At 46.3% G+C, this 25256-nt stretch overlaps 1 protein-coding gene across 1 annotated transcript in view; it reads left to right on the forward strand.

Annotated features, from left to right (window-relative positions):
- Window positions 1-881: 881 nt before the first annotated feature.
- The window catches only part of PRPS1 (phosphoribosyl pyrophosphate synthetase 1), a 47946-nt gene continuing 23571 nt past the window's right edge, over window positions 882-25256 (forward strand). The window contains exons 1-2 of the mRNA XM_055121793.1: window positions 882-1155; window positions 21886-22069. Of these exons, the coding sequence (XP_054977768.1) occupies window positions 1034-1155; window positions 21886-22069 (306 nt within the window). The 5' untranslated portion in view covers window positions 882-1033. The remainder of the gene's footprint in view (window positions 1156-21885; window positions 22070-25256) is intronic.

Raw genomic sequence — 25256 nt, forward strand, 5'->3', positions numbered from 1 at the left:
ACATTGTGACTGGCACCCCAAGAAACTGAGTCTGGATTCATTTTGTTTGGGGAGTTCTCAGGGTCACTCCTGGTGTGCTGGGACCTTTCGGTGCCTGGAACCGGAACCTGACAATCCAGCATGCAAAACATATGTCCCACTGCCTCTCAAGTCCAGAAACATTTGTTTCGTTGGATTGGGGGCCATAGCTGGTGGCGTTTGGGGTCGTCCCAGTTGTACACTAGGGGTGGGTTTGCTCCCTGTGGCGCTCTGGGAGTCATACCTGGGCCTCCTTCAGGCCATGCATGCTTTCAGCCCATACAGCTAACTCTCCCGCTCAAAACTTACTTTCTATTTTTGGCGGGGGCGGGGGGGGGGCAGGGGTGGTTAGGGTTGGGGCCACATCCGGCAGCGTTCAGGCAGGGAGTGCTCCTGGCTCTGTGTTCAGGGGGACCATTTGCGGTGCCGGACCCACCCAGTGTTGATCGCAGGCAAGATAAGCGCCCAAACACTTGTTCTCTCTTTTTGGCCGGGCGGAATGGATTTTCTTCAGAAGAAATTGTCAAACAGAGTCTCACTTTCTGGTGCTAGGGGTGGCGTGGGGGAATAAAAGTGGCTGATTTCCCGCTTTGCCAGCAAGCGCTGGCCCTGTACGTCATCAGCATCCCTCCACCCACAGTCGTACGCGGTTTGTCTCCGCGTTCTTAAGTCAGCGTCCTCGAGCCGCTTAGTTATAAAGGGGCGGGGCCACTTCGTAGTCGCGCCCCCTCGCAGTCCTCTGCCTGATACCTGAAAGTCGGTAAGAGGCGGAGTTAGTGGGCGGGTCCCGCCCCTTCACCAGCGCTCGGCCAACCGTAGCAGGAGGGGGGTGTGGCTTTGCGGGTGCCCCCGCCCCCTATGGGGCCGGTAATTTTAGAGCCGCGCGCCCGGCGGGAATGTAAGATGGCGGTGTGGTAAGCGAGCCGGTTAGTACTGAGTGTCTGGGCCAACTTCAGTTCGGCTTTCGCCAGCAGCGGTCATCGGTGGACGGAGAGAGGTAGGGTACTTGAGCAGGATGCCGAACATCAAGATCTTCAGCGGCAGCTCCCACCAGGATTTATCCCAGAAAATCGCCGACCGCCTGGGCCTGGAGCTAGGCAAGGTGGTGACTAAGAAATTCAGTAACCAGGAGACCTGGTAAGAGCCCAGTGGGGACCCCGCGCCGGCTCACCTGCCGAGGCGGGGCGAGCGGAACTTGGGCGGCCACGGTAGGGGGATGGGAGCGCAGCGTGAGTTGTGATGCACTGTGGTGAGGGACCAGGGGCTGCTCCCCAGTGATCGTGCCCCCCCCAGGGCTCTTGCCGTTATTTACCGCTCGGGAAGGTTACGTTTGCCCCCACGGTGCGGTGGGGTGGAGTCAAGATGGAGCGGTGAGCGGGGCCGCCGGTGTGAGAGGCAGGAGGTGCAGAAGCCAGTGCGCGGCTGGTGGCTGCATTGAGCGACGGAGGGGAGAGACGCTGAGCCGCCGCCGTGGGGACACGTGGCTTTGGAGCTTAACTGGTGAGCCACCCGGCTGGGCTGGGCTCCCTCCAGCTTTGGGACCAGCTTGCATAAGAGCACCTAGTGCAGACGAGGGGTCCTCTTGCTGTTGCCCCTCAAGTCTGAGGGGCCGCTTTTCAATTCGAACCGGTATGGATCGGATTTGGTGCAGAGGGAATCTGACATGTACCGAGGACGCCCAAATCGTTCCCCTTAGATTGACAAGTGTTGGCTCCTCGCGACTCGAACATTTCTTAGGTCGTGCTTAAATTTAGTTGGACAAAATGATTCCTTAAGCTGATTTCCAGCGTTTCAGTTTGAGCCTTTCAGAAAGTCTCAGGGGATCTTAATTCAGGAATACTCGACCTTCCCCAGTCCAGCAGCTGGTGCAGATATACAACAAAAGCACACTTCTGAAGTACTTGACTTCTCCTGGCACTGTGGGTAATTTAGGACTCTTGTGTATCCTTGAATCAACAGAACTAAAGAAAGATAATGGGATAGAAGATCGGGGTCCCACAGTGCATTGCAACTGCTCTTTTTTTTTCTATGCCTTGCTAGTTACGTTTAATCCCTGCCCCTCCCCCCACCCCTCTCAGCCACACTCCTTGGGGCTGTTTTGGGGATAACTTGTTTATTTACCTGTTCCTTTCAATACCTCCTTCCACCTAAGTGTAGAATCTAGTAGTACCTGAATTTTTTGGCGTATTGTTTGATTTGAGCAATTTTTTCCCCTAACCTCTTTTGTTTCCTCTTTCTTTAATTACTAATGTGTCACTCTGCTTGTAGGTTTTAGATGCTACAGATAAAAGCATTCATCTGTACCGGACAGCTTCCTTCTGGATGCGTGGTTCTTGTGCCAGTGGCTGTGATGTAAATGATAGTGCAAACACATGCCATCTGTAACTAAGCAATCCCTAAGTCAAAAGAGCCTCGCTGAGCTGTTGTCTTGATTAGACCACAGCATTATGATTCATGGGCTAGAATGACAAACTGGATCAACTTTAAAATTGACCATATAACTAGGGGAGGAGAATGATTTTCATTGAAAGCGTGTTTGCCCCCACCACCTCCTTAAGAGAACTGTTAAATTCTTAGGCTTCCAGGGTGGAAACATCATTCCCACCCACTTCACATTGACCCTCCCACTTGTGTGTAATGCCACACACTAGAATCTGGCTGTCTTGAAGAAGGTGGGGAGAGGGATATAGTTTTCAAACTGTTGTCCCACCAGAATCTATCTGGTAAAGGTGTGTGTGTGAACTTATCAGAACTGGGAGGTGCTTTGTTTATAACTTCCTGTCACTTCGCAAATTTGAATAATTATTCCCCTTAACATTAAGACTACATGGACTTAAATACCTATCTTGGGGCTGAAGTGATAGCACAGCCGTAGCGACCTGGGTTCGATTCCCAGCATCCCATATGGTCCCCTGAGCACGGCCAGGGATAATTCCTGAGTGCAAAGCCAGGAGTGACCCCTGAGCATCGCTGGGTGTGACCCAAAAAGCAAAAAAAAAATATACCTATCTTGTCTATGCTATTTTAAGATAATAAATCCTTGATGGATAATTCCCTTTTTTTTTGAGCTTGTGCTTTTATTTCTTCTTGTTTGTTTGTTTTTGTTTTGAGGTCACACCCAGCCGTGCTCATTGCTTCTGGATTCTCAGGGCTCACCCATGGAGGGGCTCAGGAGATTAAATGGAATTGAACTTGGGTTTGTTGCTCTGCAGGGGCTCATTTCAAACAGTGCTCAGGGGACTATTTGGTGCCGGGATCAAACCCAGGTCATCCTCAGGCACAACATTTGCACTAGTCCTTTGAGCTATCTCCCCAGCCTGAGCTAGCTCTTTGACCATTCTTTGGGGAGTACATCCTTAAAAGGGGACTTAACTAGATTAAAGGTATACACATTTTTCAGGTCTTTGATACCTATTGCTTAACTGCTGGGACTGCAGAAATAGTACAGCGGGTAGGGCATTTGACTTGCATGTAACCAACTCCAGGTCCTGTTCCTGGTGCTACATGGTCTCCTGAGCACCAGACTGCCAGGAGATCCCGAGTACAGAGCCAGGAGTAAACCTGAGCACCAACTGTCCGCCCCCACCCAAACCAAAATAACAATACATGTAAATGAGCTGCCTCAAAGGAACGTGTTTCAACATTAATTGCACCAATGTGTGTATAAATGAGAGAACTATAGAGGAAGGGAGAGTAAAAATGATAGATACGTAGTAAGAGCGAGTAGGTTGTAGGTACAACCTGTTCTACCATCAGTGAGTGACTGCCTAATTATCGTCCTATAGGGAGAGCCATAAAAATTGCATGAATATTTTTTTTAGTTTATTAACCAAGCTGTGTAATCTGAGAGTGGTTTGTGAGTTTTGTTCTGTTGTTTTAGAGGGGGGTGGGGTTGGCCACATCCGCCAGTGCTCAGGTGCTACTCCTGGCTCTGTGCTTGGGGATTGCTTCCTGGCTATGCTCAGGGGACCATGTCTGATCAAAGCTAAGCTTCTCTTTTTTTAAATTTTTTTAAATGTTATTGAATAACTGTGAGATAGTTACAAGCTTTCATGTTTGGGTTACAATCTCACAATGATCAAACACCCATCCCTCCACCAGTGCACATTCCCCACCACCAATATCCAGGTATACCCGCCCTTTCCCACCCTCCCCCTGCCTCTAAGGTAAAGCTAAGCTTCTCACATGTGAAGTTGCACTCAGCCAGTTGAGCTCTCTCTGCGCCTCTGGTTCATGAGTTGTTAAGGCTTTACGGAAGTCTTTATGATACTACTGCAGGGAAAGATCAGTCTTTATCAGCAAAGTTAGAATCCTACATAGTAAAGCAAGGCAATGTCCTAATTTATATACACCACTTGTCTTGTAACCCAGTTAAGTAAACTAGAAGCATGACTTGTCATAACATCCTTCTGTGCCTGAATCTAAGTTTTAGACCTAAATCTGAACTTGGGAAATGACTGAACTGTTGGTTGATTATCACCAGCAACCAGCAATTGATAAAATAACACAAAATGGTACTAATGATCATATTGGGTGGCAAAATGATGCATTTTTCCCTCCTTACCTTTGTTGGTGTGATGATTGGGGGGGTCATGCACACACAGAGTTCTTACCGTGGGTCGCACATTTTCAACTGTGGTATTTGCACACACTTGTCTGTGGTGGTCCCTAGATTAAATGCTTCCATTGTGGTGGCTGGGTTACCAAACAGCAAAGGCCCTGGAACCACACTTGTACGTGTGGGCCAAACTGGGTATCAAACTTACAGCCTCACACAAACATAGCAGTCCTGTATGCTACTGAACCATCTCCAAGGTGTCTGGTGACTTTTTTCAAACCTTATGTGATATCAGTATATAAAGTTGGTTGGTGTGGGGGGCTTCCAGCAATTTTTAACCAACTCGGTTGATGGTTTAATGCAAGGGCCTAAGTATATCCTGTGGGTGCTGGGGATTAATTACCCAGGATTGGGGGCCTTCAGGGCTGCGATCATCCACATGCAAGTCATGTGCCTTCACCCCTATATTGTCTCTTCAGCTTTAGTGTATGTATGTGTATTTGTAAGCCTCTCTATAAATACATTTTTTGCAGCTGAGTTTGGGCCACACCCAGTGGGGCTGGGGTCTGCTCCCAATTCTGTGCAAATGTACTATCACTCCAGCCCTAGAATATATGTTATAAAGCAGTCATCTCTATTAAAGGTATATTTAGCAAGTGCTCTGATAATTGACAGTGGAAATTTAATTTTATAATTGATACCTCATCTGCTTTCAAGGAAAGATCTGAAGTGTGTTTTTTTTATAATAGTCACACATGCAAAAGGTTCATTAAGTTGATACATAGGAAACCTTACAGAACAAAGGGTTATAGTAATTGTGCCAAGAATTCAGCATTAAGTCATTATGGAGGTTTAGCTTTGCCTTAACTGTTTCCCTTGGCTTCCTGGCCGCCAAAGGGATAAAGGTGTATGCAGTGGATTATGTAGTTTTTATTTTCATTAAACAAACTATTTAAAGACTTCCAGGCATACAATTCTAAGAATTTTATGGGGGAGATCCTTAAATCATAGTCAGTAACATAATGAACAATGGAAGCAGATAATGTTAGTATTTTTGGTGTTGGGGCTGAGAGTGAGGCATTTGTTAAAAAAATCAGCAGCTGTGTGTCTGAATGTGTTATTTTCTGGGTTTATTTGACAGTAAGAAACCTTTAAAGAAGCTAATTAACTGTTTGTTGGTCCCTTTCCCCCTTCCCTTTCCTGCCGCTGTTGCAATAACCAGAGAGCACATACAGGCTTGGTTATGTAACTCCTGTTTTTGCTTGCGGTGCTCGCTGTGGGGCACGCGTTTGGTTGCTGCGCTCAGGCACTCCGGCTCGGTGCTTAGCGGGGGCTGCACCCCGGTGCTGCGTAGTTCTGGTTCTCACGTGTGCGTGTCACATCTCCGTGTCACACTCTTGGCCATGGTACCCGTACTTCGTTTTTTGTTGTTTGTTTGCTTGTTTAAAAGCCACACCGAGCAGTGCTCGGGGATGCTCCTGACTGCTCAGCAGTCACTCTTGGGGGTGCTTGGAGGACCCTAAGAGGTGCCAGGGTAAGTAGGGTAAGCTGCAGGCAAGGCAAGAGCCTGACCTCCTGTACTGTCTCTCCGGCCTGGCTACCTGTAGTCTCTCTTGAATGCTGGTATCTGCTCCAGAGATCACACTGTAGGGCGCCTGGGGATCCCCAGACAGCATTGCTTGCTGGAACCAAGCCCAGCGTGTAGGCAGCACTAGGAATCAAACTTGTGGCATGCTGTTTGCAAGAGGCCACGGAGCCCTTGCCTAGGCCCCACACAAAGAAAGCTTGAGGCTGGGGAAGTAGCCCATCCCTTACACTGCCTTGGATGGATTTGTCAAATTGCTTGCCGGTTCCTAACGCTTAATCAAACAACCTGCCTCTCTGGTGAGCAAATGGCAGGCACCGATGGTGTTATTCTGTGTTCTTGAAACAAAAGGCTCAACTGTTGACTTCTTATTGGAAGTTGATGTGTTTGACTTTCCTTTTAGCTTTATTTTTTATCAGTGTGGGGGAGGGGAGGGTAACAATATACCAAGCAGTACTCAGAAGTTATTCCATGCAGTGCTCTTGGGGACTTGCAGTGCAAAGCCTTTTTGCCTGCATTGCTTGCTCCAGCCTATTGCTCTTTCTCTAACCTTTGACTTTCATTTTCTTCTGGGTTGATGGGGAGGTTGGGGTCAGGCCCAGCAGTTGCTTAGAGGCTACTTCTAGCTTTGTGCTTATGGGTTCACTTCTGGCAGTATTTGGAGGACCAGGGATGTGGTGCCAGGCGTTGAACCGGGGTTGGTTGCGTGGAAAGCGAGTGCCTAACCCTCCTGTACTGTATCTGTATCTCTGGCCTACTTGAAATTTATTTTCCTCCAGGGAAACAGAAGTCTTGGTCAAAAAGGAAGTAAGGCATGGAGGAGAATTGTGGGTGAGAATAAAATTATGACTTTTGGGGGCTGTGGCTACACCATCCAGCTGTGCTTCCGGATGCCTCTATGCCTCCACGCCTGCCTCTATGTTTAGAGATGATTTGTAGTGGTTCTGGAAGCCTAGATTCTAGGCATGCTATGAATGGCAAGCAGTTCAGTTACTTTTTGGTGAGTTTGAGCCTTTTGAGGTACACCGTTGGGCTTTTTTAGCACACTTCTAGAAAAGGCTATACTTTAAAGCTGATACTACTATTACTATACGAATAGTGTGTTGTATATGCTATTATTACTAAGGCCATATTTTTCTGGGATCTCTTAAGAGTGAGTGCCCAGCTGTGAAATTTGGCCTCTCCACCTGCTAGTGAGCTTGGGGAGAACTCTTAGACTCCTACGGTTTATAGCTCCCTGTTTCATGGAGTTTCCGCCCACAGAAGTGCTGCTTAGTTTCAGCAAGACTCAAAACAGACCCTCAAGGTTCCAAAGCCTTTCTGGCCACACTCGCTCCTCTCCTCTCTTCTGCCCACGGTTCCCAGCGTCCCCAGAATATGAACTGACTCAGCACTACTGCAATCCTCTGCCCAAGTCCCCCTCTTGGTGCTACTACTTGGAAAGTAGCCCCCAGCATTATGCCAGAGTGACCAGGGGTCTGACCTCATTTGTTCCCATAGGGCTCCAAATCCCGTGTTGCAGAACAGAGCTGTTTCTTTCATTTTATCCACTTTCCTATTTGTTTACAGGGGAACATTGAGACTCTATTCCTTACTCTTTGGCGGAGGGGGGGGAGAACGGGACCCCCGCACAGGAGTTTCTAACGTGTCCTTCCCAACCCCAGGGACCCCAGACAGTGGCCTATCAGGACTGCCTGAGGACTTGTATCCTGGATTGCGCTCACCAGTCCCGGCACTTTAACCCACTGAGCCCTTTCCTGGGCCCTTTGCTCTCCCGGGAGTCAGAGCCCAGGGCGTTGACCTCAGGCCTACATTTGCCTGGCCAGTGCTTTAAGCCACTGAGTCACTTAAGCCACTGTCATGAAACCTGCCCTTTCGGCCTTATCACATCCCACATTCAGCCCACACACCACCCCGTTATTCCCCTACCCCTTTTGAGGCACTTCTTTGTTTTCATTTCTCCCCCTGATTTGGGCGTTTTCTTCTCGGCAAAAAATGGCTTCACTTTAGTCACTTTACTTTTGAACATCTTTGATTTTCTCTAGAAATTTTCTTCCTCCTTCTGTCTCTGCAGCTTATTATTTATTTATTATTAGTCACTATGAAATTACAAACTTATTCCTGATTGGGTTTCAGGCATTCAGTGTTTCAACACTGGTCCCCTTCCCTGGGGTCCAATTTCCTTTACCAATAAGTTTTGGCACTGTGGTTTGGGGTTTCTAGTACTGTTGCTGAGAGAGTTTCATACATAACATTTTATCACCTTTCAGCACCAGCTCCTTCTCCAGGTTGAACACTTCCTCCACCATAGTCATTGCCCTCTCACTGTCCTGTCCCCCGGCCTCTTGAATGGCATGTTTCCTACTGAACACCAGTTCTTATGTTTATTTCTGTTGTTTTTGGGTATTCCTTATCCCACTATTACATTGTTTCTTTATATCTTGTATATGAGATATAATATACAGCCTCGTGACACCTTATAGCCTACTTCTGTCTCTGGGATAACCTGGCAAGCTACCAAGAGTTTCCTGCCCACACGGGAGAGCCTTGCAAACTCCCCACGGCGTATTCATATGCCAAAACCAGTAACAATGATGGGTCTCATTCCCCTGACCCTGAAAGAGCCTCCAATGTGGCACCATTGGAAAGGACAAGTAAAGAGAGGCTTCTAAAATTACAGGGCTAGGACTAATGGAGACGTTACTGAGACTGCTCGAGAAATTCGACCATCAACAGAATGGTGATGATGATGATGATGATATGAGATAGATCACCCGGTATCTCTCTCCCTCTGACTTAACTTACTCAGCCTGGTATGCTCCAGGTCCCTCCATGTAGCAGCAAATTTCATGACTTTATCTTTTCTTATATAATGCCGAATATTATTCCATTGCGTATATGTACCCTAGTTTTTTTATCCACCCATCTATTCTGGGACATTTGGTTGCTTCCACATTTGGGCTATTGTGGATAGTGCTGCAAGGAACATAGGGGTGCAAATGTCTTTTCTCCATTGGGAGGGGGCTCGAGGTATATTCCAAGAAGTGAGGTTGCTGTGTCAAGTGGAAGATCAATTCCTAGACTTTTTAGGAATGTCCATATTGTTTTCTAGAGAGGATGGACTAGTCGACATTCTCACCAGCAGTGAATGAGAGTCCCTTTCTCCCTGCATTCAATGCAGCACTGGTTGTTCTTGTTTGTTTTGATGTTTGTCAGTCTCTGTGAGATGATTCCTCATTGTTTTTATTTCCATCTCCCTGATGATTAGTGATGCAGCTTTTTGTTCATGTGCCTTTTGGCTGTTTGATTTCTTCCTTGAGGAAGTTTCTGTTTGTCTCTTCTCATTTTTTGTTGTGACGCCCTGGCTTTTTGGGGCACACTCAGTACAACTGAGGGATTGGAGGGTTCAGGAGATGTTGTTCCCAGCTCTGCCGTGGCATCACTTCCCCAGTGTTACTTGGTTGGGAATTATGTAGCACCTGGGATCAAACCCAAGCTTTGCGCATGCAAAACTTGCATGCCTCCACATCTCCCCCTTTGAGCCATCTCTCCAACCTTTTGCGTTTAGTTACTCAGCTATATGTGGTGATGTGGTTAGAAATCCAGAGTTGTGCACTATAAAACATAAAAGGAACTTTGCGTGATACCTCTTACTTGGATCTGCCACCATAGTGACTGGTGGAACATGATTACACAGGCTTAGGAAGGTGTTATTTGTTTTTTATTTTAGTTTTTAAGTTTGGGGGCCACACCCAGTGGTGCTCAAGGCTTATGCCTGGGTCTGCATTCAGAGATCATTCTTGGTGGATTCAGAAGACCATATAGGATGCTGGGGAGTGAACCCAGGTTAGCCATGTGCAGGGCAAGTGCTCTACCCACTGTACTATCTCTTCATTATTATGATATTTTAATTTGATTTTTTTGTTACTGTTTTTTAGGCCATCCCAACTCTACTCAGGGTTAACTCCTAGCTTTGTGTCCTGACAGGGCTTGGGGGACACTATGGTGCTGGGAACCAACCCAGGGTGGCCATGTGTAAGGCAAGGGCCTTAATCGTTGTCCTGGGGAAGTATTATTTAACACATCCTGTCTGTTTGCATTTAACTTTTTTTGGTTTCTGGGCCACATCTGGTGGTACTCAGGGCTTACTCGTGGCTCTGGGCTTAGGGATTATTCCTGGTGGACTTGGGGACCATATGGGATACCGGGGATTAAACTCTGGTAGACCATGGGCAAGGCAAAGGCCCTACCCGCAGTGTTATTGCTCTGGTCCTTGCACTTAATTGTTTAATGTGTTGTTGATTGCAACGTAACCAAGATACTAAAATTTTATTGTCATGAAATTTTAAAATTTTAAATATTTAAAAATTGAGGGTTTTTTTCTCGCCTTTATGGTGCTTTTTTAGTACTGTGTATATCCGGCACATCTCGTTCATTCCTTCATTCACACTGACCACATTTTAAGTGCCCAGTAACCTCACAAGGCCAGTGGCTCCTTTATTGGACAGGGCTGCTCTAGTATATGCACTTTGGAAAAATATGGAAGTTGCTATTCTAGCAAGCCCTTGCTTCCTCCCTGAATGTCTTCTGAAAGGTATGTCACCAGTACCTGAGTTACCATCGCTGACAGAGTCGGTGACTTGGACATTGGTGATTAATAGATGTCAGTTCAGTGGTGTGTTCGGGGACACAAAATGGATGTTTTTTTTGTTCATCTGTTTTTCAGTAATGCTAATTCTGGATTCTGCCATCAAATTCTATGTAGCTTTCTTATTCCTTATGGAAATTCTTATTCTGCCCCCAAAATAAGTTTCTGTCAGCTGAGTGTCCATAAAAGGGAAGGAGCTTATTTGTCCAAAAAGCCTTTTTTGGCCAAAGAAGCGGGTGGGACCCACTTTTCTCTAACACAGAAGTTTGAAAGAGAAAGTCAGTTTGCTCAGTGTTCGCAGCTGAAGGCCTGTAGCATGCTCACATTCTGCCTTAAGTAGGTACAACAGACAGTCTAATCCTGAGGGATATTCATGCATTTACTCACTCATACTGTAAGTAGTCACTCAATTTTTCCATGTCGTATTACTATTTTTGTGGCACTTGCATTCCAGTGGCAGACAGAACATAAACGAATGCATGAAAAGCAAGGTGATGGGCCAGAGCAAAAGTATAACAGGTAAGATGCTTGCCTTGCACGTGACTGGCCTGGATTCGACCCCCAGCCATCCATATGGTCCCTTGAACGCCTCCAGGAGCAGATCCCTGAGCTTAAAACCAGGAGTGAGCCCTGAGCACCACTGGGTATGGCCTAAACGACAACAATAACAATGAAATAATAGGGTGGTAAAAAATTGTGTTCTGAGAGGGGAGAGGGGGTAACCAGGAAGTAGTTGGCAGAGCCGAAGGATGTAGCTCAGTGGTCGAGTACCCACCTCACATGCTTAAGGCCTATAATTCGAACCCTGATGCCATACCACCTGGCCTAGTGCTGTCCCTGGCACTGCCACCGTAATCCCTGACACCACCACCAGCACTGCATCCACCCCCAGCACTGCAACCCTGAGCAAAAGGACAACAGAGGAAAAAGAAGGGAGAAAAGTAATTTAAAAAAATAACTGGGATGAATTACTCTAGTTTCCGCTCCATGCTGAGATCCAGGGTCTCTCCAGGTTACCTGGGCATGTGTGGCCGCAACCCAGAGTCAGCTTAGTCTCACCCACACTTGCCCTAGGTACTTTTATTCCCCCACTTTGCTTGTTGGTGGTGCTCAGGGGCTCCTGGTGCTTTCTGAGGCGTGGTGCATGGCTCTTGGCTCTGCTCAACCTTGCAGTGCTCTTGCCTATTGGCCATCTTCCTGGCCCTACCTTATATGCTTTTGTTTTGATTTTATTTTGTTTCTCGAGGGCCACATCTGGTGCTGCTAAGGGACCCATATGTGGTGCCGTGGATTGAATGAACCTGGGGTCCAGCTGCATGCACGGCAAGAGCTTTTTTCCCTCAAGGCAAGAGCTTTAACCCCTATACTGTCTTTCCAGCCCCTACTTTTTTTTTTTTGCTTTTTGGGTCACACCCAGTGATGCACAGGGGTCACTCCTGGCTTTGCACTCAGGAATTACCCCTGGCGATGCTCAGGGGACCATGTGAGATGCTGGAAATAGAACCCAGATTGGCCTCATGCAAGGCAAACGCCCTACTCTCTTTGCTATCTCTCTAGCCCCCAGCCCCTACTTCTTAAGCCAATGAGCTTTTTTTCTGGGCCACTCAGACCCCTCCTTAATTTTATTATGGAGAAGTAGAGAGACTCATCAAATCAGACAACCCACCTTCTACCCAGCACCCATTCAATAGTCAGCGATAAATGGCTAATTTGTTTCATCTATTGCTTTTCCCCTCTCGACAGTCCCAGAACTGAAGTATTTTTAAAAATTCAAGTAATTATTCAATAGCTAAGCAAAACTAGACATATCATTGCACAAATGTTTTTGCTGCTTATTTCTGTCTTTTTGTTTGTTTTGTTTTTGGTCCATACCTAGTGGTGCTCAGAGCTTACTCCTGGCTCTTCACTCAGGAATCACTCCCGGTGGTGGTCAGGGGACCATCAGCGATGCCAGGGATCAAATCACTATGTCTGAGTCGGCCATGTGCCATGGGTACCTTGCCCACTGCACTCTCTAGCCCCTTGAACGGAATCTATCTGACAGAGAATAGACCTACAATTTTTCACATTTGAAATTAAAAAATTGTTAAATAAATTTTAATATTTGTCTTCAGCTAGATGGCAGATTCTTAGACAAGGTATAAGCTTCACCCACTGTACTTGTACAATGTCTCCAGCCCCAATATTTCAGTCTTTTAATAAAACATCAACCACTCCTGATTTCAAATTTCACTCTCTTAAAAGTGCTTTTAATTTTGATTCAATTTTTAAGATCATTTTTATTAATAGCACTGTGATTTACAAAGTTGTTCATTTTACAGTTGTTTCAAGTATTTAGTGCTCCAATACCGTCATTGTGATCTTCCCTCCACCAGTATCCCCAGTTTCCCTCCTAATCCCACCCTGCCCCCTTAGGCACATAACAAATTTACTTTTTTGCTTATTCCAACAAAAGTTTAAGAAATGGAAATAGAATAATCAGAAAATAAATCAGTAAAAGCCAGGTTGTGATTTCTATATGATTTTGACCTATGTAAATAAGAAAATTGAAACCATTTAATGCAATATAATAAAGTGCCTGTTCTTATTTACATATGTAAGTTTTCAACTCTGGACTCTAAAGTATTACATTAAATGTTTTACTGAGATCTTGTCATGGTAATACTCATGCCTCACCTGTCACTAGTAAAATTTTTAAAGCAATTCTATGTTCATAAATTTTGGAATTTACATGGAATAGATAAAGCCTAGAAATGTAAATTTTCCCTTACACCTTATTATATAAACACTGTCTTAGAAAGTTGCTCATGATTTGTTATAAGCATTCATTTGACAAAACATAGACAGAAGACTTAACCTGTAACAGCATCCTAATGATCTCACATGCAAGGACTTAAAATCTTCATGGTGAGATACAACAATTTACATTAATTTTCTTTTGAGGTCATCAGTTTTTGATCATTCTGTTAGCAAAATTATTTATAACATGCAATATAAAATAAATTATTGAGGGCCTGCTATGGGGGCAGGCTTAAGTAGCAGCTGGGAAAATTGGAGACAATGGTGAAGGAAAGATGCAGTGGTGATGGGATTGGTGTTGGAATTTTAATTTAATTTCCGGGTTTTTTTTGTGTATGATGGGGAGCTTTCTGGTGGAACTTAGGAAATGAGAAACCATATGATACGTGGTCTTGCAATGCAGGCTTGACCCGTTTGTGCTAGGGCCCAGTAATGTACTGCAGCTTGGGCCTGGAGGTGCTGAGGGAAGCAGGGCCACATCTGGTGCTACTCCGGAGGCCAGGCAGTGCTAAGAGTGGAACTCAAGACATGCACTTCCTGCCCTTTGAGCTATCTTTCTGGCCCCTTAAAATGTCTTTCTTTAAACTGTGAACTGAAATCAATATGCAGCTATGGTTGGTTTAGTGCAGTTGATTGATTCTTTTAAATCACCATTAAGAATTATTTTAGAGGGGCCAGAGAAATAATACAGCAGTTAAGGTGCTGCCTTGCAAGTGGCTGACGGGGTTCGATCCCTGCCATCCCATATGGTCCCCTGAACTCTACCAGGAGTGATTTCCTGAGTGCAGACCAGGGTTACTCCTGGTTCTGCACTCAGGAATTACTCCTGGCAGTGCTTGGGGGACCATATGGGATGCCGGGGATTGAACCCGGGTCGGCCGCATGCAAGGCAAACGCCCTACCCACTGTGCTATCGCTCCGGCCCCCCAGGAGTAACTTCTGAGCCTCATTTGGTGTGGCCCAAAAGCCAAAAGTGATCTTAACAGGGCTGGAGCGATAGTGATAGCACAGCGGGTAGGGCATTTGCCTTGAACGCGGCCAACCCGGGTTCAATTCCCAGTATCCCATATGATTCCCTGAGCACCTCCAAAGAGTAATCCCTGACTGCAGAGCCAGGAGTAACCCTTGTGCATCGCCGGGTGTGACTCCAAAAGGAAAAAAAAACCTGATCTTACAGAGGGACCAGAATTTTAGTACATGCGTAGGGTGCTTACCTTGCATGTGACCAACCTGGGTTTGAGCCTCAGTACCACAGATGCTTCCCTGAGCCCTTCCAGAAGTGATCCATAAGCACAGAACCAGGTTTAAGTCCTGAGCACTGCCCGGTGTGCCCCCCCCCCCCGCCCCAAATAAAACCTCCAAGATAATTTTACAGAGAATCCAAGAGGTAAGCTACTACCCATTGTCCCCTGAGCAGAGAGCCAAGACTAGCCCTTGAGCACTGCCAGGTGTGGCTCCCAACCCTCTACCCCCAAATCATTGTAATCTTCTAAATTCCTAGGGAAGTTACGTTTATGTCTCTTTTTTTAAAATTTTCATTGAAGACCCTCCTGGCAACTGTGAATGGAACCGAGGACCATGCATGTACGCTACCATTTGAGTGATGGCCCTGCCCTGGGAAGTCGCTTTAATCATTCTTCATGGGGGAGGGGTTGGGGCTCTTCCTGGCTCTATGCTGAGGGATCACTCCTGTTGGTGGTTGGGGCACCTTCTGTGCTATGAGGGATACAACTGGGCTCGGTCACATTGAAGGCAAATGTGCCTCCCCGTCTGTACTAAGTCTCTGGCCCCAGAAGTCCCTTTGAATACGCTGGTCAGGGAAGAAAGATGTTTAGATTGGCGGACTGAGGCATGAACGAGCAGGTTGTAGGAAGGTCATTCTTCATGGTAGGAGGACACATGCAGGCTGTGAAGTGAGAAAGGGTATGTCATTCAGGAGCGTTAGGAAGGCAGTGTGATGACTCAGGGTTCCCCATTTAATTTGGCCTGATGCCCACTTTCCGGGAAAGAAAAATCACCAGCAGGAAGAAAAAAATGAAAATAAACGCGTACTCTACCCCCTGGAAATCTACATTCCTTAAGTAAGCAGACAGAAAATGCAGTTTCCCAACCCCCTTCCCCATCTCCCCCACCCCCACCCCCACCCCACGAGCCTAGTGGCATCTGAGGCAGCTCCTGTGCCCTGGATGGTCTTGCTCATTTGGGGACTTGCTGGACTATGAGTATTGCAGGCTAAGCTAGGGAGACAGTATTTGGCGATAAGCCGTTTTTCAATTAACTTCAAATGAAAGGTCTTCAAATTCTTTCAGAGTCTTACATACATTTATGAAAAATTATGAAATTTAATCTAACCACCAGACTAGGTTGTTTTTGACTTAATTCCAGCAGTATCTTTGCTTTCGGTAATAGTTTTATGACCTCAGCTTTTATTGAGGGCTGCAGTAATGGTTCATTGAAGTATGCACTTTATGTAGCAATTTACCAGGCTTTTAAACAAATTACATATCTTGGAGAAACTGTTGGACATTTAGTACAGGAGGTACAAAGAGGTCAAGAAAAACATTGAGAATTGCATAGCTATTTAGTAGGAAAGAGTCTATAATATTTCTAACTTTGAAAGCAGTGTCATCGCATTGACACCGTATTTGTTTGCAGTAATGAGAGTGATTTTATTTATAAAGTTTGAAATTTGGTTGACTCCAGTCTCTTTAACTTCGAATTTTATTTTTATAAAGCCTTTCATGATAATTTATTAGACTCAATATTCCAAAACCAATCGCACCACCATTGTACCTTCTCACCACATTATTTCGATTTTTCCTGAGCCACCACCCAAGCCTGCCCCAAGAGAAGGCCCTAAATAAGTTTTTTTCGTATTGCCTGTTGTGAATAATGTTTTTAAAATGATCAGAAAAGGTTTTCTTAGAAGAGAGTGTGTGAAGATTGTTGTCTCTCACCCTGGAGCCATAAACCATTGTTAAAGAGATTACTAATGTGTTCACAGGTTGAGCCTTGTGTACTAATATTTTCTTTTTTTTTTTTTTGCTTTTTGGGTCACACCTGGAGATGCACAGGGGTTACTCCTGGCTCTGCACTCAGGAATTACCCTTGGCCGTGCTCAGGGGACCATATGGGATGCTGGGATTTTAACCCGGGTCGGCCGCGTGCAAGGCAAACGCCCTACCCGCTGTGCTATCTCTCCAGCCCCAGTGTGCCAATACTTTCTAATCGAGATTGGTTGCCTTCTACTTTACATCCCGTCCAATGTGGTATGCTACTCCTGGTACACCAGTTGTGTAGAGTATGAGATGTCACACAGCCGTGCACTCCAGGAATTCTAAAATTTTAAATAGGGTGATGCAGCTGGAGTTAAATTTTTTTTTTTGCTTTTTTTTGGGTCACACCCAGCAATGCACAGTAGTCACTCCTGGCTCATGCACTCAGGAATCACCCCTGGCGGTGCTCAGGGGACCATATGGGATGCTGGGATTTGAACCCGGGTCGGCCGCCTGCAAGGCAAACGCCCTACCCGCTGTGCTATCACTCCAGCCCCTGGAGTTAAATTTTTAACTGGATGATGACTTTGTGGTCTGGAGACATATCTGCAGCTTGTTGATCTCTCTCAGAGTTATTTGTGAGTCTCTGGATTGTGGCCAGTTAGCGAGCTTACATAGAGGTGGAGCAGTTTATGGAGGTGACTGCCAGGCTGCCAGAAGAATGGTGATGGGGCAAGGTTGCCCATCCCCAACTCCCTGAGAGCCTGGAGATTTTGGTCATGAAACCCACATGCCTGAGTTTTAAAACAAATTCATTCGGGGATGAGCTTGTCCCAAGCCTGTGGAGATCAGCCTTGAGCATGGTGGCGACTGGGTTCTGGAGGTTTTCAGCTGCTAGGGCTGGTGGAGGGCTCAGGCACCTCACTCTGTGGTGCCCTGGGTGAGTCTCAGCCTGACTCCAGCCTTTTGCTTTTTATCATATGTCTGTGGGTAATTTGGTTATTTCCAGTTCTTTGCTTTTTTTTTTCTTTTTGGGTCACACCCGGCAATGCACAGGGGTTACTCCTGGTTCTGCACTCAGGAATCACCCCGGGCAGTGCTCAGGGGACTATGGGATGCTGGGAATCAACCCGGGTCGGCCACGTGCAATGCAAATGCCCTACCCACTGTGTTATCACTTCAGCCCCTCCAGTTCTTTGCTTTTGTAAACATGTTTAATTAACATGTAGCCCTTTTTTTGCTGCATGGAGCCAGAGCCATAGTGCAAGTGGGTATGGCACTTGCCTTGGATGCAGCTGACTGGGTTCCACCCCATATGGTTCCCTGCGCCCGCCAGAGCCAGAAATAAACTATGAGCATAGCTGGGTGTTACCTCCCAAAATTCTGTTGTAATGTGACAAATAGGATATCAGCATTGATAAAGCCAAGATATGGGGGGAAATAAAAGTAAAAGAAATCTTTATGTGTCACAAAGATCCTTTCCTACCTTTCTGCTCCCCTTCTTGTTCATTTGTTTTGAATTGCCTTTGTCTGGATTTGGTCTCAAGGTGAGATGTGAGATGTGTGTTATAAAATGAGTTGAGGGGGCTGGAGTGATAGCATAGCGGGTAGGGCGTTTGCCTTGCACGCGGCCGACCAGGGTTCAAATCCCAGCATCCCATATGGTCCCCTGAGCACCGCCGGGGGTGATTCCTGAGTGCAGAGCCAGGAGTAACCCCTGTGCATCTCCAGGTGTGACCCAAAAACAAAAAAAAATGAGTTGAAAATATTCTCTGGGGCCGGAGCGATAGTACAGCGGGTAGAGCATTTGCCTTGCATGTGGCCGACCCGGGTTCAATCCCTGGCATCCCATATGGTCACCAAAGCACCACCAGAAGTAATTGCTAAGTGCAGAGCCAGGAGTAATCCCTGAGCATTGATGGGTGTGACCCCCCCAAAAAAAAGAAAAAATAGTCTCATCTGTTTTCTGGGAAAAGTTGTAGAAAGTTGTGTTCTTTTTTTTAATAGAATTCAGTGAACCAGTTTGGGGCTGGTCTTCCTAGAATTTTATTGGTTCCATTTATTCCCCTCTGCATTTTCTTTACAACAAAAGCATGCCCGGAGTCATAGTACAGCGGGTAGGGCATTTGCCTTGCATGTGGCCGACCCGGGTTCGATCCCTGGCATCCCATATGGTCACCAAAGCACCACCAGAAGTAATTGCTAAGTGCAGAGCCAGGAGTAATCCCTGAGCATTGATGGGTGTGACCTCCCCAAAAAAAGAAAAAATAGTCTCATCTGTTTTCTGGGAAAAGTTGTAGAAAGTTGTGTTCTTTTTTTTTAATAGAATTCAGTGAACCAGTTTGGGGCTGGTCTTCCTAGAATTTTATTGGTTCCATTTATTCCCCTCTGCATTTTCTTTACAACAAAAGCATGCCCTGTTCCTTATTTTTTAAAAGGATCCTTTTAATTGTTCCTTGAATAGAGAAAGAATAAATATTAAATAACTGTCTTCTTTGTCCACTTCTTCTGGTAATGGAATTATATCCTGTTGAGGAAGTTTTCCTCATTCATGATGGGGGGAATCCACCGTTTGATCTACTCTTCATCTGTATACAGCTATGCGTGCACTCTTGCCCACAAACATCCCTAACTCACCTAGAATATTAATTGGGAATATGCTGGTGCTCTCAGGTGTCACCTCCAAGCCCTGACTTGACTTTTATTTGAAGTTTATATCCGCTTATTTGGATTTATTTAGAAATACACCTTATTTTAGACACCGTGCATTATAAACTTGTTCAGGATGATTTGTTACAGACATTCAGTATTAAACACCAATCCCACCACCACTGAAATCTTCCCTCCACCACGGTCTCCATTTGCCCAACCACCCATTATGCCTGCCTTCATCGAGGCTCACAATAATTTATTTTATGTTGCTTGTTACCACTAAATGGCTACTGAAATGATAAAAAAATATTCCCATAGAAGAAAATTCATGAAAATTGTATCTCACCATGGGGACTGGCGATGCACAGGGGTTACTCCTGGCTCTGCACTCAGGAATTACTCCTGGTGGTACTCAGGGGACCTTATGGGATGCTGGGAATCGAACCCGGGTCGGCTGCGTGCAAGGCAAACGCCCTACCCGCTGTGCTATCACTCCAGTCCAAGGGACATTAAGTCTTTGAGGGTTTACTAAGCTGTTGTGTCAGGCCTTCTGTGTTAACGTTTTTGTTAGTCAAGATTGGTTGGCTTCTGCATTACATCCCATCCAATCTGGCATGCTACTACTGGGATGTTAGTGTTGCAGAGTTTGGAGATGTCCAGAAAATCCGGACTATTTAACTGGGCAGTCCAGCCCGAGGCATGGCTGCAGCTTTGGGGTATGGGAGTGGCTGTCCAGGGGTTTTGTTTGGTTGGGAGTTGGCCCACCCCCATCTATGATTGCCCCAGATGTGTCAGCCAGGAATAGGTGTCCAAGAAATTTTTGTGGCTAAATGATCTCTTTCAAAGTTTATCAAGTCTTCTGAAACAAGGCCTCTTAGATGAGCTTACATAGCAGCAGCAGTGGGACCTATGAGTGGACATTTTTCCTTCCCTCCGTCCTCCAATAAGCAAGACAAATGTTTTAGAGCTGAGCTATATATCCCTGGTTCCTGAGGTGGTTTATTTATTTGTTTTGGGTTTTGGAACACACCTGGTGATGCTCAAGGCTTATTTCTGGGCCTGTGTTTAGGGATTACTTCTGGCTGACTCAGGGGGTTCATATTCGTTGCTGAGTATCAAACCTTGCTTGGACACACTTTACACACTGTACTATCTCTCTTCAACCGCAAGTTGCCTTATTTTTAATCATTGTTTTTTAAGGGGGTCATACTCTCTGGGACTCCTCCTGGTCCAGTGCTCAGGAAACTCTCCTAGCTGTGATCAGAGGACCATGCAGTGTTGGAGATTGAATCTGACTTTGCCGCAGGCTCTATATGAACTCTAGCCCTTTGAGCCTTCCACCGCACCCCCATACCTTATTCTTGATAAGAATCAAATTATGGATATTAAAACGTGTTTTATGGTAATATAGAGCCCTGCTATAAATTAGACTATCTTATAGAATTGAGGGGGGATGGTAGGCCACACCTGGTGGTGCTCACAATTGACTCCCTGTACTGTGCTTGAATGGTACCTGACAGTGCTCGCAGGAGTCTTTGTAATTCTGAGAATTGAACTGGTGTCAGCTGCATGCAAGACTCTGAAATTTATCCTTTTGTTTTGGGGCCACATTCGGCAGTATTCGGGGCCTACTCCAGGCCCTGCAGTTGGGGATCGCTCCTGGTGGGGGTGGGGTGAGGAGTCCATATGCTATTTCATTTTTTAAATTCGGTTGGCTGCATATAAAGCAAGCACCCTAATTGCTCTACTGTCTCTTTGGCCCCCTTATTTAATATTTCAGGAGTGCACTATCTTCTGTAGTTGGCCTCATTACCAAACAGTAGTGCTTCATCTCTCATGGGACCTTTTTACTTCTTTTACTAAATATGTGACAAACTTAGGTGCTGAATCAACTCTGCATTCACACATACTATATATGAAGGAAATTAGGCTCAGGTTTCCCATGGGAAAGGATGGTGCAATTGCTTGCAAACTCTTTGGTTAGTCTTTGTCATGTTAAAATATTGAAGCCAGATCTATAGTACAGGGATTAGGGCACTTGCCTTGATTGCAGCCAACGGGTTTGATCCCCGGCACCACATATGGCCCCCTGAGCACCACCAGAAGTGATTCCTGAGTGCAGGGCCAGGAGTAAGCCCTGAGCACTGCTATGTGTGGCCCAAAAACCAAAAGAAAAAGAAGGTAATCTTTTGATCATACATTGGCGGGGAGCAATAGCATAGCGGGTAGGGTGTTTGCCTTGCATGCGGCCAACCGGGGTTCAATTCCTCCGTCCCTCTCGGAGAGCCTGCAAGCTACCGAGAGTATCCCTCCCGAATGGCAGAGCCTGGCAAGCAACCCATGGCATATTCAGTATGTCAAAAAAACACTAACAACAAGTCTCACAATGGAGACGTTACTGGTGCCTGCTCCAGCAAATCAATGAACAATAGAAAGACAGTGCTTCAGTGCTACATTGTGGGGGATGTCCTGAAGGCAAAGTCGGAGCTGTGGTGCATGCATATATAGCCCATTTACAACATACCAGTAGGGCTGCTGCACTTGTTAGACCTTACTGATTGCTGCTGTCAGTAGAAGTGCACGTGGTGCTTAAAAATGTATTGTTTTTGTCTTTACTTTTCCCTTGTAGTGTGGAAATTGGTGAAAGTGTTCGGGGAGAGGATGTCTACATTGTGCAGAGTGGTTGTGGTGAAATCAATGATAACCTCATGGAGCTTTTGATCATGATTAATGCCTGCAAGATCGCGTCAGCCAGCCGAGTCACTGCGGTCATCCCGTGCTTCCCTTACGCAAGACAGGACAAGAAGGATAAGGTAAAAGCAGATTTTCTTTTAAAAAATCTGGTTGTTTTTCACATACTATGTTTTTTTATCCTGCAAATGAGTGCAATCATTCTATATTTGTTATTCTCCCTCTGATTCATTTCACTCAACATGATACTTTCCATGTCTAAGCAGGTTTCATGACTTCATTTTTCCTAAGAGCTATATACCATAATTTCTTTATCTACTCATCTGTTCTTGGGCACTTTTGTTCCCAGATTCTGGCTATTGTGAACAGTGCTGCAGTGAACATAGGAGTGCAGGTGGCATTTCTGTATTGTGTTTGGGGGCTGCTAGGATATATTCCCAGAAGTGGTATTTCTGGGTCACATGGAAGATCAATTTCTGATTTTTTTTTTTGAGGAATGTCCATATTGTTTTCCCAAACGGCTGGGGCAAAAACAGTAGAAACAAGGGCCAGGAGGTCTGGTCGAGCGTAGGAAGCTTGCTACAAAGTTGGAGGCAGAGTAAAGTTAGGACAGAGAAGGGACCCCTACCATAGTGATAGTTAGAAGTGATCTGGACAAAACTGAGTGCTGAAGGGAAGTAAAGTGATATGCATGATACTCTTTCAGTAACAGTATTGCAAACCACAGTTACTAAAAAGAAAGTAAGAGATAAGGAGAGAGAAGAAAAGTGCCTGCCATAGAGGCAGGCTGTGGGGGCGGGGCGGCGCGGGAAGGGGCAACAATGGGAACATTGGTGGTAGGAAATGTGCACTGGTGAAGGGATGCGTATTGAAATGTATGACTGAAACTCAATCATAAACAAGTTTGTAACTGTATATCTCAGACAGTGATTCAATCATTTTTAAAAAAATTGGTTGTTTTCGGGCCCCACTCAGTGGCGCTCAGGACTTACCTCAGGTTTACACTCAGAGATTACTACTGGTGGAGCACATTGGATGCCTAGAGTTATCGGGCCCTATTTTTTTAAAATCAGGAAAGCAGGAGCACTTTCCCAAAGTACAAAAATTCCTTTGTCACCAGAATCATTTCTTAGGTAATGTCTGATCTTCCTATGACCCAACAGATTGGATTTTTAAAAAAATTTATTGAATTTCCGTGAGATAGTTACAAGCTTTCATGTTTGGGTTACACTCTCACAATGATCAAACACCCATCCTTCCACCAGTGCATATTCCCCACCACCAATATCCCGGGTATACCCTCCCTTCCCACCCTCCCTCTGCCTCCATGGCAGACAATATTAACCATAATCTCTTTGGGGCATTATGGCTTGCAACACAGACATTGAGAGATCATCATGTTTGTCCCATTGTCTACTTTCGGCCTGCATCTCCCATCCCAACTGGTTCCTCCAGCCATCATTTTCTTGGTGATCCCTTCTCTATTCCATCTGCCTTCTCCCCTCAGCTCATGAAGCAGGCTTCCAGCTGTGGGGCAATCCCCCTGGCCTTTGTATCTACTGTCCTTGGGTGTCAGCCTCATGTGATGTTATTCTATTCTCCACAAATGAGTGTAGTCCTTCTATGTCTGTCCTTCTCTTTCTGACTCATTTCACTTAGCATGATACTCTCCATGTCTATCCATTTATAAGCAAATTTCATGACTTCATCTCTCCTAACAGCTGCGTAGTATTCCATTCCAACAGATTGGTTTATATATTAAGCTACACATCAGTAACGTATGCGTGCATGTGTTTTTCTATGTATACTCATTGGTGTGGGCAAGGCTGGGGGAACCATGCAGTGCTGGGGATCAAAACTCAGACTCCCAGAATTGGGTCAGGAGCCTGGGGAGCTGACTACAGGGCCGGCCTCCGAGGGGCTCTCCCCCAACCTAGCCCCTGAGGCTCACAAGAGGTGCTCATTTTTGTTAAAACTTGCCCAAGGGGGCTTCCAAATAGAAGATGGCAGTGACACAGCAGCAAGCGCTGAGGGACGGCACCTCTCAGTGCTCTGAACAGCGATGGGGGCACGGAATTTCTGCATGAGTGAATGTGGGTGCCCCTTGGATATTCTGGCTCGGGGAGAGTGCCATTAAATGAAACCAGCTGAGTGCAGTGACGCTGCAGCTGGAGGAGCTGCCACACCTCTGGCACTGTGAGCAGCGGCAGAGTTTTAAGGGGTCTGAGAAGGGCTCTTCAGGTCCGACTTGGCACCACTGTGAACAGCACTTGGCACCACTGTGAGCCCGGAGATTGAAGTCCCAGAGTTGAGGAGGCACCCTGGGTTCCCACCATGGGACCCCCATGATTCATTGTCAGTGGGGTGGCCCCCACCCCCATTTCTTCCCCTGACCAGCCCACACCGCCACAGCATATTATAGAGGAAATCCTCCCTGAGCGCCACCTGTCTGGAGACTGAAGACGGGGGTGTGTACCCCCTAGTCAGGTTCTGGTGGACAGGTGGCTGCAGCCTGCCCAGAGTGCCCAAGCTGCATAGTGTAGCAGCCCTGGACTGGGTCCACGGCTGCTATCAGTACTGGGGCCCAGGCAGGCCAACCTGGACCCACAGGGCGAAGGAATTAGCAGTCTGATGGTGCCCTTACACTTCCTGATACTCCAAGAGGCACGCTACTGTGCCTCTGGCTGGACTCCAACAACTAAGGACCAAGTTTCCCGAGGAATTAAACCTAGGGAGATAGGTGTGGGAGAGAGGCCCACAAACCACCTCTGGCTCAGCCACACAAGCTCACTGTCCGGCTTCAGGGTCCCATAAGTAAATCTTGAAAAAGATCAGAAGCTGCAATTAATTTTGGATCCAGACAAAGCTGTACAAATGGGTTACATTGGAGGGGGGCCATGTTTCCAGTGCCCACCCAAGCTGAGCCCCCAGAATCCGCTTATTCCCACAATCCAAAATCATTGCCATGGTCAGAGCCATACTCCACCGTATCAGGATGGACCAGAATAGGATATTCTGCTGAGAATTCAGGTATAAGGGTTTTGTGACTGAAATCTCCAGGCCCTCACAGGGTCGGGAATAACTACTTCCCCCACCTTCCTGTACCTCCGGAAGCCCTGGCAGTCTCATCCACAACCCAGAGCTGCCACCCAGTTGCAAACCATAATGTGGAGAGAGAGAGAGAGAGAGAGAGAGAGAGAGAGCGAGCGCAAGAAGAAAGGTGCCTGCCACATAGGTGGGTGGGGGCTTGAGGGGTGCGGAGCGGGGTGGGAAACTGGGGTCATTGGTAGTGGAAAATGTATATTGGTG

Source organism: Sorex araneus, chromosome X (assembly GCF_027595985.1).
Source record: "Sorex araneus isolate mSorAra2 chromosome X, mSorAra2.pri, whole genome shotgun sequence".
NCBI classification, from domain to species: Eukaryota; Metazoa; Chordata; class Mammalia; order Eulipotyphla; family Soricidae; genus Sorex; species Sorex araneus.